Here is an 18,732-nt window from a genome sequence, read left to right on the forward strand (position 1 = left end):
GGTGTTTTTTAAAATCTATCAAGGTGTTTTTTATCTATCAAGGTGTTTTTTTTATCTATCATGGTGTTTTTTATCTATCAAGGTGTTTTTTTTATCTATCATGGTTTTTTTTATCTATCAAGGTGTTTTTTTTATCTATCAAGGTGTTTTTTTTATCTATCCAGGTGTTTTTTTTTATCTATCATGGTGTTTTTTAAAATCTATCAAGGTGTTTTTTATCTATCAAGGTGTTTTTTTATATCTATCATGGTGTTTTTTATCTATCAAGGTGTTTTTTATCGATCATAGTGTTTTTTAATCTATTAAGGTGTTTTTTTTAATCTATGAAGGTGCTTTTTTTTATCTATCAAGGTGTTTTTTTATCTATCAAGGTGTTTTTTAAAATATCTATCGTGGTGTTTTTTTTTATCTATCCAGGTGTTTTAAAAAATCTATCATGGTGTTTTTTTTATCTATCAAGGTGTTTTTTTTATCTATCACGGTGTTTTTTATCTGTCTATCAAGGTGGTTTTTTTATCTATCATAGTGTTTTTTATCTATCAAGGTGTTTTTTTTTATCTATCATGGTGTTTTTTATCTATCAAGGTTAAAAAAAAAAACTATCATGGTGTTTTTTAATCTATCAAGGTGTTTTTGTTATCTATCAAAGTGTTTTTTTATCTACCAATGTGTTTTTAAAAATCTATCATGGTGTTTTTTAATCTATCAAGGTGTTTTTGTTATCTATCAGTGTTTTTTTTTATCTATCAAGGTGTTTTTTTTATCTGTCAAGGTGTTTTTTTTATCTATCAATGTGTTTTTTTAATCTATCATGGTGTTTTTTTTATCTATCAAGGTGTTATTTTTATCTATCAAGGTGTTTTTGTAATCTATCAAGGTGTGTTTTTTTTATCTATCATGGTGTTTTTTTTAATCTATCAAGGTGTTTTTTTAATCTCTCATGGTGTTTCTTTTATCTATCAAGGTGTTTTTTTATCTATCAAGGTGTTTTTATCTATCAAGGTGTTTTTATCTATCAAGGTGTTTTTTATCTATCAAGGTTTTTTAAAATTATCTTTCATGGTGTTTTAAAAAATCTATCAAGGTGTTTTTTTAATCTATCAAGGTGTTTCTTTTAATCTATCAAGGTGTTTTTGTTATCTATCAAGGTGTTTTTTTTTTATCTATCAAGGTGTTATTTTTTATCTATCAAGGTGTTTTTTTAAATCTATCAAGGTGTTTTTTTAATCTATCATGGTGTTTTTTCATCTATCAAGGTGTTTTTGTAATATATCAAGGTGTGTTTTTTTTATCTATCATGGTGTTTTTTTTATCTATCAAGGTGTTTTTTTAATCTATCATGGTGTTTTTTTTATCTATCAAGGTGTTTTTTTTATCTATCAAGGTGTTTTTATCTATCAAGGTGTTTTTTATCTATCAAGGTGTTTTAAAAAAATCTTTCATGGTGTTTTTTAAAATCTATCAAGGTGTTTTTTATCTATCATAGTGTTTAAAAAAAAAATCTATCAAGGTGTTTCTTTTAATCTATCATGGTTTTTTAAAATCTATCAAGGTGTTTTTTTATCTATCATGGTGTTTTTTTTTATCTATCAAGGTGTTTTTGTTAGCTATCAAGGTGTTTTTTTCATCTATCAAGGTGTTTTTTTCTATCAAGGTGTTTTTTATCTATCATGGTGTTTTTTTATCTATCCAGGTGTTTTTTTAATCTATCATGTTTTTTTTATCTATCAAGGTGTTTTTTTTATCTATCATGGCGTTTTAAAAAAAATCTATCAAGGTGTTTTTTATCTATCAAGGTTTTTTTTTTATCTTTCATGGTGTTGTTTTTTATCTATCAAGGTGTTTTTTATCTATCAAGTTGTTTTTTTTATCTATCATGGTGTTTTTTTAATCTATCAAGGTGTTTTTTTAATCTATCAAGGTGTTTTTTTTATCGATCATGATGTTTTTTTTATCTATCAATGTGTTTTTAAAATCTATCATGGTATTTTTTATCTATCATGGTGTTATTTTTATCTATCGTGGTGGTTTTTTATCTATCATGGTGTTTTTTTTATCTATCAAGGTGTTTTTTAAATCTATCAAGGTGTTTTTTAAAATCTATCATGGTGTTTGTTATCTATCAAGGTGTTATTTTTATCTATCGTGGTGGTTCTTTATCTATCATGGTGTTTTTTTTAATCTATCAATGTGTTTTTTAAAATCTATCATGGTGTTTTTTATCTATCAAGGTGTTATTTTTATCTATCGTGGTGGTTTTTTATCTATCATGGTGGCTTTTTTATCTATCAAGTTGTTTTTAAAATCTATCATTGTGTTTTTTATCTATCAAGGTGTATTTTGAATCTATCATGGTGTTTTTTTTATCTATCATGGTGTTTTTTAATCTATCATGGTGTTTTTTGATCTATCATGGTGTTTTTTTTTATCTATCAATGTGTTTTTAAATCTATCATGGTGTTTTTTTATCTATCAAGGTGTTTTTTAAATCTATCAAGGTGTTTTTTTAAATCTATCATGGTGTTTTTTTTTATCTATCAAGGTGTTTTTTAAAATCTATCATGGTGTTTTTTTTATCTATCAAGGTGTTTTTTTAATCTATCATGGTGTTTTTTCATCTATCAAGATGTTTTTGTAATATATCAAGGTGTGTTTTTTATATCTATCATGGTGTTTTTTTATCTATCAAGGTGTTTTTTAAATCTATCAAGGTGTTTTTTTTATCTATCAAGGTGTTTTTTTATCTATCAAGGTGTTTTTATCTATCAAGGTGTTTTTAAAAAATCTTTCATGGTGTTTTTTAAAATCTATCAAGGTGTTTTTTATCTATCATAGTGTTTAAAAAAAAAATCTATCAAGGTGTTTCTTTTAATCTATCATGGTTTTTTTTTTATCTATCAAGGTGTTTTTTTTATCTATCATGGTGTTTTTTTTATCTATCAAGGTGTTTTTGTTAGCTATCAAGGTGTTTTTTTTCATCTATCAAGGTGTTTTTTTCTATCAAGGTGTTTTTTATCTATCATGGTGTTTTTTTATCTATCCAGGTGTTTTTTTAATCTATCATGTTTTTTTTTATCTATCAAGGTGTTTTTTATCTATCATGGCGTTTTAAAAAAAATCTATCAAGGTGTTTTTTATCTATCAAGGTTTTTTAAATATCTTTCATGGTGTTGTTTTTTTATCTATCAAGGTGTTTTTTATCTATCAAGTTGTTTTTTAATCTATCATGGTGTTTTTTTAAATCTATCAAGGTGTTTTTTTTTATCTATCAAGGTGTTTTTTTTTATCGATCATGATGTTTTTTTTATCTATCAATGTGTTTTTAAAATCTATCATGGTATTTTTTATCTATCATGGTGTTATTTTTATCTATCGTGGTGGTTTTTATCTATCATGGTGTTTTTTTTATCTATCAAGGTGTTTTTTAAATCTATCCTGGTGTTTCTTTTATCTATCAAGGTGTTTTTTTTTATCTATCAATGTGTTTTTTTAATCTATCATGGTGTTTTTTTTATCCATCAAGGTGTTTGTTTTTTATCTATCAAGGTGTTTTTTTTATCTATCAAGGTGTTTTTTTTATCTATCAAGGTGTTTTTTTATCTATCATGGTGTTTTTTTTAAATCTATTCAGGTGTTTTTTTAATCTATCATGGTGTTTTTTAAAATCTATCAAGGTGTTTTTTATCTATCAAGGTGTTTTTTTTATCTATCATGGTGTTTTTTATCTATCAAGGTGTTTTTTTTATCTATCATGGTTTTTTTTATCTATCAAGGTGTTTTTTTTATCTATCAAGGTGTTTTTTTTATCTATCCAGGTGTTTTTTTTTATCTATCATGGTGTTTTTTAAAATCTATCAAGGTGTTTTTTATCTATCAAGGTGTTTTTTTATATCTATCATGGTGTTTTTTATCTATCAAGGTGTTTTTTATCGATCATAGTGTTTTTTAATCTATTAAGGTGTTTTTTTTAATCTATGAAGGTGCTTTTTTTTATCTATCAAGGTGTTTTTTTATCTATCAAGGTGTTTTTTAAAATATCTATCGTGGTGTTTTTTTTTATCTATCCAGGTGTTTTAAAAAATCTATCATGGTGTTTTTTTTATCTATCAAGGTGTTTTTTTTATCTATCATGGTGTTTTTTATCTGTCTATCAAGGTGGTTTTTTTATCTATCATAGTGTTTTTTATCTATCAAGGTGTTTTTTTTTATCTATCATGGTGTTTTTTATCTATCAAGGTTAAAAAAAAAAACTATCATGGTGTTTTTTAATCTATCAAGGTGTTTTTGTTATCTATCAAAGTGTTTTTTTATCTACCAATGTGTTTTTAAAAATCTATCATGGTGTTTTTTAATCTATCAAGGTGTTTTTGTTATCTATCAGTGTTTTTTTTTATCTATCAAGGTGTTTTTTTTATCTGTCAAGGTGTTTTTTTTATCTATCAATGTGTTTTTTTAATCTATCATGGTGTTTTTTTTATCTATCAAGGTGTTATTTTTATCTATCAAGGTGTTTTTGTAATCTATCAAGGTGTGTTTTTTTTATCTATCATGGTGTTTTTTTTAATCTATCAAGGTGTTTTTTTAATCTCTCATGGTGTTTCTTTTATCTATCAAGGTGTTTTTTTATCTATCAAGGTGTTTTTATCTATCAAGGTGTTTTTATCTATCAAGGTGTTTTTTATCTATCAAGGTTTTTTAAAATTATCTTTCATGGTGTTTTAAAAAATCTATCAAGGTGTTTTTTTAATCTATCAAGGTGTTTCTTTTAATCTATCAAGGTGTTTTTGTTATCTATCAAGGTGTTTTTTTTTTATCTATCAAGGTGTTATTTTTTATCTATCAAGGTGTTTTTTTAAATCTATCAAGGTGTTTTTTTAATCTATCATGGTGTTTTTTCATCTATCAAGGTGTTTTTGTAATATATCAAGGTGTGTTTTTTTTATCTATCATGGTGTTTTTTTTATCTATCAAGGTGTTTTTTTAATCTATCATGGTGTTTTTTTTATCTATCAAGGTGTTTTTTTTATCTATCAAGGTGTTTTTATCTATCAAGGTGTTTTTTATCTATCAAGGTGTTTTAAAAAAATCTTTCATGGTGTTTTTTAAAATCTATCAAGGTGTTTTTTATCTATCATAGTGTTTAAAAAAAAAATCTATCAAGGTGTTTCTTTTAATCTATCATGGTTTTTTAAAATCTATCAAGGTGTTTTTTTATCTATCATGGTGTTTTTTTTTATCTATCAAGGTGTTTTTGTTAGCTATCAAGGTGTTTTTTTCATCTATCAAGGTGTTTTTTTCTATCAAGGTGTTTTTTATCTATCATGGTGTTTTTTTATCTATCCAGGTGTTTTTTTAATCTATCATGTTTTTTTTATCTATCAAGGTGTTTTTTTTATCTATCATGGCGTTTTAAAAAAAATCTATCAAGGTGTTTTTTATCTATCAAGGTTTTTTTTTTATCTTTCATGGTGTTGTTTTTTATCTATCAAGGTGTTTTTTATCTATCAAGTTGTTTTTTTTATCTATCATGGTGTTTTTTTAATCTATCAAGGTGTTTTTTTAATCTATCAAGGTGTTTTTTTTATCGATCATGATGTTTTTTTTATCTATCAATGTGTTTTTAAAATCTATCATGGTATTTTTTATCTATCATGGTGTTATTTTTATCTATCGTGGTGGTTTTTTATCTATCATGGTGTTTTTTTTATCTATCAAGGTGTTTTTTAAATCTATCAAGGTGTTTTTTAAAATCTATCATGGTGTTTGTTATCTATCAAGGTGTTATTTTTATCTATCGTGGTGGTTCTTTATCTATCATGGTGTTTTTTTTAATCTATCAATGTGTTTTTTAAAATCTATCATGGTGTTTTTTATCTATCAAGGTGTTATTTTTATCTATCGTGGTGGTTTTTTATCTATCATGGTGGCTTTTTTATCTATCAAGTTGTTTTTAAAATCTATCATTGTGTTTTTTATCTATCAAGGTGTATTTTGAATCTATCATGGTGTTTTTTTTATCTATCATGGTGTTTTTTAATCTATCATGGTGTTTTTTGATCTATCATGGTGTTTTTTTTTATCTATCAATGTGTTTTTAAATCTATCATGGTGTTTTTTTATCTATCAAGGTGTTTTTTAAATCTATCAAGGTGTTTTTTTAAATCTATCATGGTGTTTTTTTTTATCTATCAAGGTGTTTTTTAAAATCTATCATGGTGATTTTTATCTATCAAGGTGTTTTTTAATCTATCATGGTGTTTTTTTCCATGAAGGTGTTTTCTTTTTTAGTCAAGGTGTTTATTTTATCTATGAAGGTTTTTTTTTTCTATCATGGTGTTTTTTTCTATGAAGGTGTTTTCTTTTTTAATCAAGGTGTTTATTTTATCTATGAAGGTGTTTATTTTATCTATGAAGGTTTTTTTTTTCTATCATGGTGTTTTTTTCTATGAAGGTGTTTTCTTTTTTAATCAAGGTGTTTATTTTATCTATGAAGGTGTTTTTTTTTCTATCATGGTGTTTTTTTTCTATCATGGTGTTTTTTATCTATCAAGTTGTTTTTTTAATCTATCATGGTGTTTTTTTTATCTATCAAGGTGTATTTTTAATCTATCATGGTGTTTTAAAAAAATCTATCATGGTGTTTTTTTTTATCTATCAATGTGTTTTTTAAATCTATCATGGTGTTTTTTTTATCTACCAAGGTGTTATTTTTATCTATCATGGTGTTTTTTTTTTATCTATCAATGTGTTTTTTTAATCTATCAAGTTGTTTTTTTAATCTATCATGGTGTTTTTTTATCTATCAAGGTGTATTTTTAATCTATCATGGTGTTTTTTAAAAATCTATCATGGTGTTTTTTTTTATCTATCAATGTGTTTTTTAAATCTATCATGGTGTTTTTTTTATCTACCAAGGTGTTATTTTTATCTATCATGGTGGTTTTTAAAAAATCTATTCAGGTGTTTTTTTAATCTATCATGGTGTTTTTTTTATCTATCAAGGTGTTTTTTTTATCTATCAAGGTGTTTTTTTTATCTATCATGGTTTTTTTTTAAAATCTATTCAGGTGTTTTTTTAATCTATCATGGTGTTTTTTTTATCTATCAAGGTGTTTTTTTTATCTATCGAGGTGTTTTTTTTATCTATCAAGGTGTTTTTTTTTAATCTATCATGGTGTTTTTTTTATCTATCAAGGTGTTTTTTATCTATCAAGGTGTTTTTTTATCTATCATGGTGTTTTTTATCTATCAAGGTGTTTTTTATCGATCATAGTGTTTTTTAATCTATCAAGGTGTTTTTAAAAATCTATCAAGGTGCTTTTTTTATCTATCAAGGTGTTTTTTTATCTATCAAGGTGTTTTTTAAAATATCTATCATGGTGTTTTTTTAATCTATCCAGGTGTTTTTTAAAAATCTATCATGGTGTTTTTTTTATCTATCAAGGTGTTTTTTTTATCTATCATGGTGTTTTTTTATCTGTCTATTAAGGTGTTTTTTTTATCTATCATAGTGTTTTTTATCTATCAAGGTGTTTTTTTATCTATCATGGTGTTTTTTATCTATCAAGGTTTAAAAAAAAAAGCTATCATGGTGTTTTTTAATCTATCAAGGTGTTTTTGTTATCTATCAAAGTGTTTTTTTATCTACCAATGTGTTTTTAAAAATCTATCATGGTGTTTTTTAATCTATCAAGGTGTTTTTGTTATCTATCAGTGTTTTTTTTATCTATCAAGGTGTTTTTTTTATCTGTGAAGGTGTTTTTGTAATCTATCAATGTGTTTTTTAAATCTATCATGGTGTTGTTTTTTATCTATCAAGGTGTTATTTTTATCTATCAAGGTGTTTTTGTAATCTATCAAGGTGTGTTTTTTTTATCTATCATGGTGTTTTTTTTTATCTATCAAGGTGTTTTTTTAATCTCTCATGGTGTTTTTTTTATCTATCAAGGTGTTTTTTTATCTATCAAGGTGTTTTTATCTATCAAGGTGTTTTTTTTATCTATCAAGGTTGTAAAAAAATCTTTCATGGTGTTTTTAAAAATCTATCAAGGTGTTTTTTTTTATCTATCAATGTGTTTTTTAAATCTATCATGGTGTTTTTTTTATCTACCAAGGTGTTATTTTTATCTATCAAGGTGTTTTTATCTATCAAGGTGTTTTTTATCTATCAAGGTTTTTAAAAAATCTTTCATGGTGTTTTTAAAAATCTATCATGGTGTTTTTTTTAATCTATCAATGTGTTTTTTAAATCTATCATGGTGTTTTTTTTATCTACCAAGGTGTTATTTTTATCTATCATGGTGGTTTTTTAAAATCTATCAAGGTGTTTTTTTAATCTATCATGGTGTTTTTTTTTTTTATCTATCAAGGTGTTTTTTTAAATCTATCATGGTGTTTTTATCTATCAAGGTGTTTTTTAATCTATCATGGTGTTTTTTTCCATGAAGGTGTTTTCTTTTTTAGTCAAGGTGTTTATTTTATCTATGAAGGTGTTTTTTTTTCTATCATGGTGTTTTTTTCTATCATGGTGTTCCAGCCAGTTATGAATATTAAGAGTTCCAATAGAAAAAGATCCGCTGATTGTCATAATCGCAGCAATTGTCAATTTGTTTTTCAGGGTGTGTTACATCATTGCTTCCAGCGGAGTTCTTCACACAGGAGGCTCGATCTGGGGCCTACACCTTGTACGGCATGAGCAACTGGTCCTTCCTCTTCATCATTGGCATGGTGTTCCCCTTCATGGTGGTAAGAAAACCAGTTGAATTACTCCAAATATCATACTTCTACCAAACGAGTATGGTAACTGGGCTTTGCAGTGTATATTTCATTTTAGTACTCGGAACAATTTACCCTGAAGGATTTTTAGAGTTAATGTCAAAATGTGGATTGCCATCACATATTCACCAGATCAGGCAGAACAGACATTACTCATTGACATTGACCTTTTACGGTCATTCATGAGCGAGCTTGGTTTTTACCGACAATTCCGTAGCAGCTTGGTAATTCTGATATGATCTCATGTTCCAGGATCAGAGAGTTGAAATCCTGGACTTAAGCTGGATTTGAACCTGGACAATCCAGAATTCCCACTGCATTATCCTGATAAAACACCACCATCAGACTCACCTGAGATGCTTGTGACTAAATGGGAAAAGGTGGACCCAGTGTTGGATAGGCCTAGGAGGCTATTCCACAGGCAGGATAAATCGGAGCAGACAGCCCCTGAGTAAAGGAATTTAAAAGAAGGATAACGTGCCAGGCAAATGTTAGTGTGTTGGTGCAGGAAGAGATGGAAAAGCGGGCGGAATTTTTGGATTCCCCTCGGAGCTTGGTCCTCTCTGTCACTCGTTCTGTAACCTCCTCTCTGTCTCTCGCTCTGAAACCCCATCTCTGTCCCCCTCTCTGTAACCTCCTCTCTGTCTCTTGCTCTGTAACCCCTTCTCTGTCTCTCGCTCTGAAACCCCCTCTCTGTCACTCGTTCTGTAACCTCCTCTCTGTCTCTCGCTCTGAAACCCCATCTCTGTCTCTCGCTCTGAAACCTCCTCTCTGTCCCCCTCTCTGTAACCTCCTCTCTGTCTCTTGCTCTGTAACCCCCTCTCTGTCACTCGTTCTGTAACCTCCTCTCTGTCTCTCTCTGTAACCTCCTCTCTGTCCCCCTCTCTGTAACCCCTTCTCTGTCTCTCGCTCTGAAACCCCCTCTCTGTCCCCCTCTCTGTAACCTCCTCTCTGTCTCTTGCTCTGTAACCCCCCTCTCTGTCACTCGTTCTGTAACCTCCTCTCTGTCTCTCTCTGTAACCTCCTCTCTGTCCCCCTCTCTGTAACCCCTTCTCTGTCTCTCGCTCTGAAACCCCCTCTCTGTCCCCCTCTCTGTAACCTCCTCTCTGTCTCTTGCTCTGTAACCCCTTCTCTGTCTCTCGCTCTGAAACCCCCTCTCTGTCTCTCTCTGTAACCCCCTCTCTGTCTCTTGCTCTGTAACCCCCTCTCTGTCTCTCGCTCTGTAACCCCCTCTCTGTCCCCCTCTCTGTAACCTCCTCTCTGTCTCTTGCTCTGAAACCCCCTCTCTGTCCCCCTCTCTGTAACCTCCTCTCTGTCTCTTGCTCTGAAACCCCCCCCCCCCTCTGTCTCTCTCTCTGTAACCCCCTCTCTGTCCCCCTCTCTGTAACCTCCTCTCTGTCTCTTGCTCTGAAACCCCCTCTCTGTCTCTCTCTCTGTAACCCCTTCTCTGTCTCTCGCTCTGAAACCCCCTCTCTGTCCCGCTCTCTGTAACCTCCTCTCTGTCTCTCGCTCTGAAACCCCCTCTCTGTCCCCCTCTCTGTAACCTCCTCTCTGTCTCTTGCTCTGAAACCCCCTCTCTGTCTCTCTCTCTGTAACCCCTTCTCTGTCTCTCGCTCTGAAACCCCCTCTCTGTCTCTCTCTGTAACCCCCTCTCTGTCTCTTGCTCTGTAACCCCCTCTCTGTCTCTCACTCTGTCACCCCCTCTCTGTCTCTCGCTCTGTAACCCCCTCTCTGTCTCTCACTCTGTAACCCCCTCTCTGTCTCTTGCTCTGTAACCTCCTCTCTGTCTCTTGCTCTGTAACCCCCTCTCTGTCTCTCTCTGTAACCTCCTCTCTGTCTCTGACTCTGTAACCCCCTCTCTGTTTCTCTCTCTGTAACCTCCTCTCTGTCTCTTGCTCTGTAACCTCCTCTCTGTCTCTCACTCTGTAACCCCCTCTCTGTCTCTTGCTCTGTAACCTCCTCTCTGTCTCTCACTCTGTAACCCCCTCTCTGTCTCTCGCTCTGTAACCCCCTCTGTGTCTCTCACTCTGTAACCCCCTCTCTGTCTCTCGCTCTGTAACCTCCTCTCTGTCTCTTGCTCTGTAACCTCCTCTCTGTCTCTCGCTCTGTAACCCCCTCTCTGTCTCCTGCTCCGTAACCCCCTCTCTGTCTCTCGCTCTGTAACCCACTCTCTGCCTCTCGCTATGTAACCTCCTCTCTGTCTCTCACTCTGTAACCCCCTATCTGTCTCTCGCTCTGTAACCTCCTCTCTGTCTCTCACTCTGTAACCCCCTCTCTGTCTCTCGCTCTGTAACCCCCTCCCTGTCTCTCACTCTGTAACCCCCTCTCTGTCTCTCGCTCTGTAACATCCTCTCTGTCTCTTGCTCTGTAACCTCCTCTCTGTCTCTTGCTCTGAAACCTCCTCTCTGTCTCTCACTCTGTAACCCCCTCTCTGTCTCTTGCTCTGTAACCTCCTCTCTGTCTCTCACTCTGTAACCCCCTCTCTGTCTCTTGCTCTGTAACCTCCTCTCTGTCTCTCACTCTGTAACCCCCTCTCTGTCTCTCACTCTGTAACCCCCTCTCTGTCTCTCACTCTGTAACCTCCTCTCTGTCTCTCACTCTGTAACCCCCTCTCAGTCTCTTGCTCTGTAACCCCCTCTCTGTCTCTCACTCTGTAACCCCCTCTCTGTCTCTCACTCTGTAACCCCCTCTCTGTCTCTCACTCTGTAACCTCCTCTGTCTCTCGCTCTGTAACCTCCTCTCTGTCTCTCAGTCTGTAACCCCCTCTCTGTCTCTCGCTCTGTAACCTCCTCTTTGTCTCTCATTCTGTAACCCCCTCTCTGTCTCTCACTCTGTAACCCCCTCTCTGTCTCTCACTCTGTAACCTCCTCTGTCTCTCGCTCTGTAACCTCCTCTGTCTCTCAGTCTGTAACCCCCTCTCTGTCTCTCGCTCTGTAACCTCCTCTTTGTCTCTCATTCTGTAACCCCCTCTCTGTCTCACGCTCTGCAACCTCCTCTCTGTCTCTCACTCTGAAACCTCCTCTCAGTCTCTTGCTCTGTAACCCCCTCTCTGTCTCTCGCTCTGTAACTCCTCTCTGTCTCTCACTCTGTAACCCCCTCTCAGTCTCTTGCTCTGTAACCCCCTCTCTGTCTCTCACTCTGTAACCCCCTGTCTGTCTCTCACTCTGTAACCCCCTCTCTGTCTCTCGCTCTGAAACCTCCTCTCTGTCTCTCACTCTGTAACCCCCTCTCTGTCTCCCGCTCCGTAACCCCCTCTCTGTCTCTCGCTCTGTAAGCCCCTCTCTGTCTCTCGCTCTGTAACCTCCTCTCTGTCTCTCACTCTGTAACCCCCTATCTGTCTCTCGCTCTGTAACCTCCTCTCTGTCTCTCACTCTGTAACCCCCTCTCTGTCTCTCACTCTGTAACCCCCTCTGTCTCTCACTCTGTAACCCCCTCCCTGTGTCTCACTCTGTAACCCCCTCTCTGTCTCTCGCTCTGTAACCTCCTCTCTGTCTCTTGCTCTGTAACCCCCTCTCTGTCTCTTGCTCTGTAACCCCCTCTCTGTCTCTTGCTCTGTAACCTCCTCTCTGTCTCTTGCTCTGTAACCCCCTCTCTGTATCTCGCTCTGTAACCCCCTCTCTGTCTCTCACTCTGTAACCCCCTCTCTGTCTCTCTCTGTAACCTCCTCTCTGTCTCTCACTCTGTAACCCCCTCTCTGTCTCTCTCTCTGTAACCTCCTCTCTGTCTCTTGCTCTGTAACCTCCTCTCTGTCTCTCACTCTGTAACCCCCTCTCTGTCTCTTGCTCTGTAACCTCCTCTCTGTCTCTCACTCTGTAACCCCCTCTCTGTCTCTCGCTCTGTAACCTCCTCTCTGTCTCTCGCTCTGTAACATCCTCTCTGTCTCTCTCTGTAACCCCCTCTCTGTCTCTCGCTCTGTAACCTGCTCTCTGTCTCTCATTCTGTAACCCCCTCTCTGTCTCTCACTCTGTAACTCCCTCTCTGTCTCCTTTGGACAATGTGGATCCATTCCTCTCACCATCATTGTGATCTCCATTAAAAATCTGGGCCTTCTGCTCTCCTATCAAAGACATGCTGGTGCCCTCTGTTTCCTCCTGCCTCTATTCGTCTTGCTTCCTCTGTTTTTTTTTTAACCCTCCCACCTATGCAGTTTTTCCAAGATACATGTGCTCTTCCAGCAACACCTCTGCTTGTTAGACCCCCAATGTCCAGACTGACTGCTGACCTCCACTCCAATCTTCCTCTTTTCTCCCTCTTGTGGAGCCACATTCCTGAAGCGGAGCAATCCTCCACTTTTCATTCCAGGGCTGGAAAGCAGAGCAATCCTACACTTTCCAATCCAGGGCTTGGAAGTGGATCAATCCTACACTTTCCAATCCAGGGCTTCAAGGTGGCAATGCACCACCATCTCCTGTCGTCCTCCATCTACTCACGATCATTTTCTTTATCTCCATCTACATCCTATGAACCCTCCCTTATCCAAACTCTTATTTTGTTCTTCCTCTCTCCCATTTTTGTTTATTAATGATTCCTTTGCTTGTGAAGTCCACCTGTTATCGCACTGTGTGTTGTTTCCTTTATTTCTTGGGTTAGGTTACCTTATTGTCCCCCGTCGCACCGCGGAGCGAAAGGGGACTATGGTTTTCCCCTCTGTCCGTGTGTGCGTCCGTCCGTGCATGTGTGCGTAAGCGAAGGACCGAATTCTAATTTGGTGTGTGGGTGCAACCCACGTCAAAATCCAAGATGGCCACCGCCATGTATGTCTGAACGTTGTGAGCGGAATATCTTGAAAAATAAGCGAACTACTAACTTCTAATCTGGTGTGTGGGTGTATCTACGCATAAGGAAGAACACTATTGGAAATTGGGTCGCCATGTCAAAATCCAAGATGGCCGCCACCATATATATGTCTGAACCTTGTGAGCGAAATATCTTGAAAAATAAACGAACTACTAGCTTCTAATCTGGTGTGTGGGTGTATCTACGCATAAGGAAGAACACTATTGAAAATTGGGTCACTTTGTCAAAATCCAAGATGGCCGCCTTGCGTCTTCCACTTTGTCAACTCGCATCACTTCACCGATGGGGGACCGAGGCGTAACCCTTGTTACTCTTCCATGGGCTGTGACTATCCACATACAAAAGATGATCATTAAAAATGATTGTACTTGATAACCTCTTTAGTCAATGGTTTCTTGTCCCCAAAATTGCTCTTAAATATGAAGGCCTTGACTGGCAACCATCACCATACAACAACAACAACAACAACAACAGGCATTTTAAGGCCATTTTCCCTGCAAAAGCGGGGGTTAGCCTTGCGGTCCCCATGAAAATGTTCTCCATTTTGCCCTATTTTCCGCATCTCCCCTTGTTAACCCCCTTGCCCACATTTATTCTTTGACCATCTTTAGCCAAGTCTTTCTCGGTCTTCCCTTCCTCTACTTCCTTCTACATTCATTTCCATCACTCTTTTCAGCCAGTCACTTTCATCCTTCCTCAACACATGACCAAACCATCTCAACCTGTTTCTCTTCACAGCATCCATCACAGGCTCTATTCCCATCATCTTTCGCAATTCATCATTTGTCTTCCTCTCTCTCAACGATACTCCACACATCCACCGAACCATTCGCATTTCCACCCTTTCCAGCCTTCGTTGCTGCTCCACGTTCATTACCCATGTCTCACTCCCATAAATCATAACACTTCTCACACATGCAGCATACACCTTTCCCTTCAGCTTCAATGACACTCCCCTCCTCGTCAGCATGCCACTCAGTTCCCGAAACTTCTTCCATGCACATCTCACTCGAGGAACCGTTGCCAAGTCTGATCCACCTTCTCCATTCAGCATGTCTCCAAGGTAACAAAATGTTTTCACACCTTCCAGCCTCACGCCATCTCCAAGATCCAACTCAACATTTCCTCTATCTGCAGCTCCCTCTGTGCACACCTTACACTTGAATGTAGCTGCCACACTGGTTAATGACCATCTAAAACAGCGGTCAGGAACCTATGGCTCGCGAGCCATATATGGCTCTTCCGGTGACGGCATATGGCTCCCAGACAATTTTGAGTTGAAAAAAAAAAAAAATCAGTTTGGAATGTCCTGCAAAAGCTAGCTGGCTTTACGTCCAATCTCCTGCAGTCATTCAAAGCACGTTTTGTAGAATTTCGTGCACGCACTGGTCTTTTCAAGTTCATCACTCATCCACATGAGTGTGCAGTGGACAAAATCGACCTGACATGCATCCCCGGGGTCTCTATCGGAGACTTTGAGCTGGAAGTTGCTGACCTGAAGGCATCAGACATGTGGATGAGTAAGTTCAAGTCACTTAATGGAGAGTTGGAAAGTCTTGCGCGACAGCGAGCAGAGCTGGCGAGGGAACACAAGTGGACAGAAATGAAAAATCTTCAACCTGAAGACCAGCTGATTCTTAAAACTTGGAACGAGCTTCCTGTGACATACCACACAATGCAGCGTGTGAGTATTGCCGTATTGACCATGTTTGGCTCTACATATGCATGTGAGCAGTCATTCTCGCATATGAGGAACATTAAGACCAACCTACGCTCACGTTTAACTGATGGAAGCCTCAACGCCTGCATGAAGCTCAACCTCACCACGTATGAACCAGACTACAAGGCCATCAGCAAAACCATGCAGCACCAGAAGTCGCATTAAAAGTAAGACATATTTAATTTATTATACGTTAAAAATACTATATGGCTCTCAATGAAATATATTTAGAAATATTTGGCTTTTATGGCTCTCCCAGTCAAAAAGGTTCCTGACCCCTGATCTAAAACCACTACATTTTTGATGAACCCACTCAGCGCACATTGTACATTGAATGGAATTCACTCCGACACCCTTCCTGCACACAGCGCATGGCCACTTCCCAGTTTTTTCCACCTCACCACATGCTTTACCACTTGCCATCACCTTCGTTTTTCCGATATTCACCTTCAGACCTTTTGTCTCCATACATTCCTTCCACTTGTTCATCTTCTCCTTCAGTTCATCCATACTTTCTGCAATCAACACCAGATCATCTGTGTCGTGAAAATCAAGCTCAGACACGACTTGACCTCTGGGTAGGTTTAATATCATTTAGATCTGTAGTACATCCTGTAAGAATACATGCATGCAACAGGCATTAAAATCAGAGTATTTCATGAGCAACGGTCGATTCAATATAGCAATGGTCCAACAGAGAGGACAGTCAGCGCAGCATTTAGGGGCGTACATACCATTCAAACTACAGGACTATGTCACAGTGAGTTCCGCTGGAGTGTCCGCGCGCCCCGGTTGTCCCGGGTCTTATAGACGCCCCTTCTGTAGCGAGCACACCCTGGGTTCACCTTGGTATAATTTCACTACATTCTCCCCGCCGTTAGAACTATACTGCCGCTCGGCAGGTTGCAAGCAAGCATCAGCAATAAACGAATGGGTCACGTCAATCCACGTCAGTCGGTCCACCCGTAGCGGTCGGGGCGGCGAACTTCCCTGCCAGTTCGTGTTCGGAATCTACCGGGCACGGCGTCCCCAAGCCCGGAGTCCCCCGCGTCGGAATAGTCGCCGGAGGTGGGAGTCGGAGGGGGCGCCCCTGCGCCTTCGGGCACGGGAGTGGGGGACGACGGGAGTAACGGTGGTAGTTCCTTCCATAGGGGAAGCTTCGATAGAGTCCAGAGACTCGTAGACGGGTTCGTCGATATCCCGGTCGTCGTCCCCACATGGGGCGATATGGCGTACGGAGACAGTAGACTCGCGGCCATCCGCCGTTAACACGCGAGCATGCTCGGGATTAGCCTGGAGGACCTGCACCTTGTCAACAAGGGGGTCGTACTTGCTAGCGCGAACCGCTCATTTGAGATAGGCGGGCCCCGGTTCAGCGAGCCAGCTGGGTAAAGATTGGATACTGCCGGAGCTTCTAGGGTGGTGGAACAGTCGTTCGTGAGGAGTCTGGTTGGTGGCAGTACATAGGAGAGCCCGGATCGAGTTTAGAGCGGCAGGTAGTGACCACGCCCATTTATCGAGGCCTCGGCCGAGGGTCCGAAGGCTTAGCATGACGGCCCTCCATATAATCCCATTAAAGCGTTTGATCTGCCCATTCGCTTGGGGCCGGTACGGGGTGGTGTAGCTCGAAGCGACATTATGCTGGAGCAAGTAGCCCCTCACCTCCTGGGACAGGAACACCGCACCCCGATCGGTATGCACGTAGGCCGGATACCCGAACATAGAAAACAAATTCTGCAGGCACCGAATAACCGTGGCAGCCGACATATCCCCGCACGTGTAAGCAAAGGGGAATCGGGAATACTCATCGACGATAGTGAGCAGATAGCGAGAGTTGCTCGACATTGGCAGCGGCCCTTTGAAGTCCATCGCCAAGCGCTCCCACGGTCTAGTAGCCCTAACGAGTGTCCCCATAGGAGGGTTATAAAAACGCGGTTTGAGTTCCGCACAGATCGCGCAATCACGGCAGATGCGGCGGATGTCCTCAATCGAGTACGGCAGATTGCCCTCGCGCACAAAATGCGCGAAGCGCGTTACCCCGGGATGACACATAGTGCCGTGCAAAGTGCGCAGCCCCTCCAAAGTTACAACCCCCGCGCAAGTGGCCGGCCTCGATAAGGCGTCAGCGACCAGGTTATCCTTCCCCGGGCGGTATTTGATGGTGTAGCAGAAGTCGGCGAGTTCGATACGCCAACGGGTGATTTTCTCATTCTTAATGCGCTGAGCATGTAAGGTGTCGTACATAAACGCAACACTCTGTTGGTCCGTGACGATTTGGAAACTCCGCCCAAGCAGATACGGCCGCCATCGCCGAATTGATTTGACGATCGCGTACGCTTCCTTTTCGACAGACGAATGCCTCCGCTCGGCGGAGGTGAGAGTCCGCGAGAAGAAAGCCACAGGGCGGCCTCCTTGGGAGAGAGTCGCCGCTATCGCATGATCCGAGGCATCACTCTCCAAAACGAAAGAGGCACTCTCGTCAATCGTCGCGACAGCGGCGCCAGCGATGTCGACTTTAAGGCCCTCGAAGGCCGCCAGGGCGGCCGGGCCCATGGGGAAAGTGTCGCAGGCCACGAGGGGGCGGAGCTTCGCGGAGAAATTTTGCACCCACTTTGAGTAGTGGGCGAACAGCCCTAGAGCGCGTTTCAGCGAAGCCCGATCGCTAGGCGGAGCCATATCGAGCAAAGGGCGCAGACGCTCCTTATCCGGAGAGACGGAGCCATGGGTCACGGTGTACCCCAAAAGGTCTACCGTGCGTAGAGAGTATCGACACTTAGCCGCATTCATGGTTAGGCGATATTTCCGCGCGACCTCGAGGAAGCGTTTCAGATTAGCGTCGTGATGCTCCTGGTCATACCCACAAACCGTAAGATTGTCCAGATAGACAAAGACATCGGTCAAATTCTCCTTCGCAACGAGGTCATCCATAGCCCTCTGAAAACAAGCGACTCCGTTAGTTACCCCAAAGGGAAGTCTCGTGAACTGGTACAACCGCTGACCCGATTCAAAGGCTGTAAAGACGCGATCAGCCCTAGAGATGGGGACTTGATGATACGCACTACGCAGATCGAGAGTGCTATAAACGGAATACAGGACCACCTGGCGTACCAGGGCGTCCATCCCCGGTAAGGGGTAGGCATCCAGCTGTGTAAAACGATTAATCGTCTGCGAATAGTCGATTACCATGCGCCGGCGGTGGGCCTCACTCCGCACCACTAAGACTTGGGCCCGCCACGGTGACCTACTGTGTTCTATAATACCGTCCTTTAAGAGCAGGGCTGTTTCTTCCGCAATGAATTGCGCGTCCGCGCGAGAGTAGCGACGCGATTTGACGGCTATAGGGGTACAATCAGTGGTCAGGTTGGGGAACAGTGAGAGTGGCTCCATGTCCATTTGAGCGAGGGCGCACACAGCGAGCGTGTCCGGCCCTCCGAAGTCTA

At 39.1% G+C, this 18,732-nt stretch overlaps 1 protein-coding gene across 1 annotated transcript in view; it reads left to right on the forward strand.

Annotated features, from left to right (window-relative positions):
* The window catches only part of LOC137439443 (solute carrier family 2, facilitated glucose transporter member 11), a 95,689-nt gene that overhangs the window by 54,338 nt on the left and 22,619 nt on the right, over nucleotides 1-18,732 (forward strand). Inside the window, exon 11 of the mRNA XM_068135201.2 lies at nucleotides 8,618-8,745. Coding sequence (XP_067991302.2) covers nucleotides 8,618-8,745 — 128 coding nt within the window. The remainder of the gene's footprint in view (nucleotides 1-8,617; nucleotides 8,746-18,732) is intronic.

The sequence above is a fragment of the Myxine glutinosa genome, chromosome 14 (assembly GCF_964187855.1).
Source record: "Myxine glutinosa chromosome 14, kmMyxGlut1.1, whole genome shotgun sequence".
NCBI lineage: Eukaryota > Metazoa > Chordata > Myxini > Myxiniformes > Myxinidae > Myxine > Myxine glutinosa.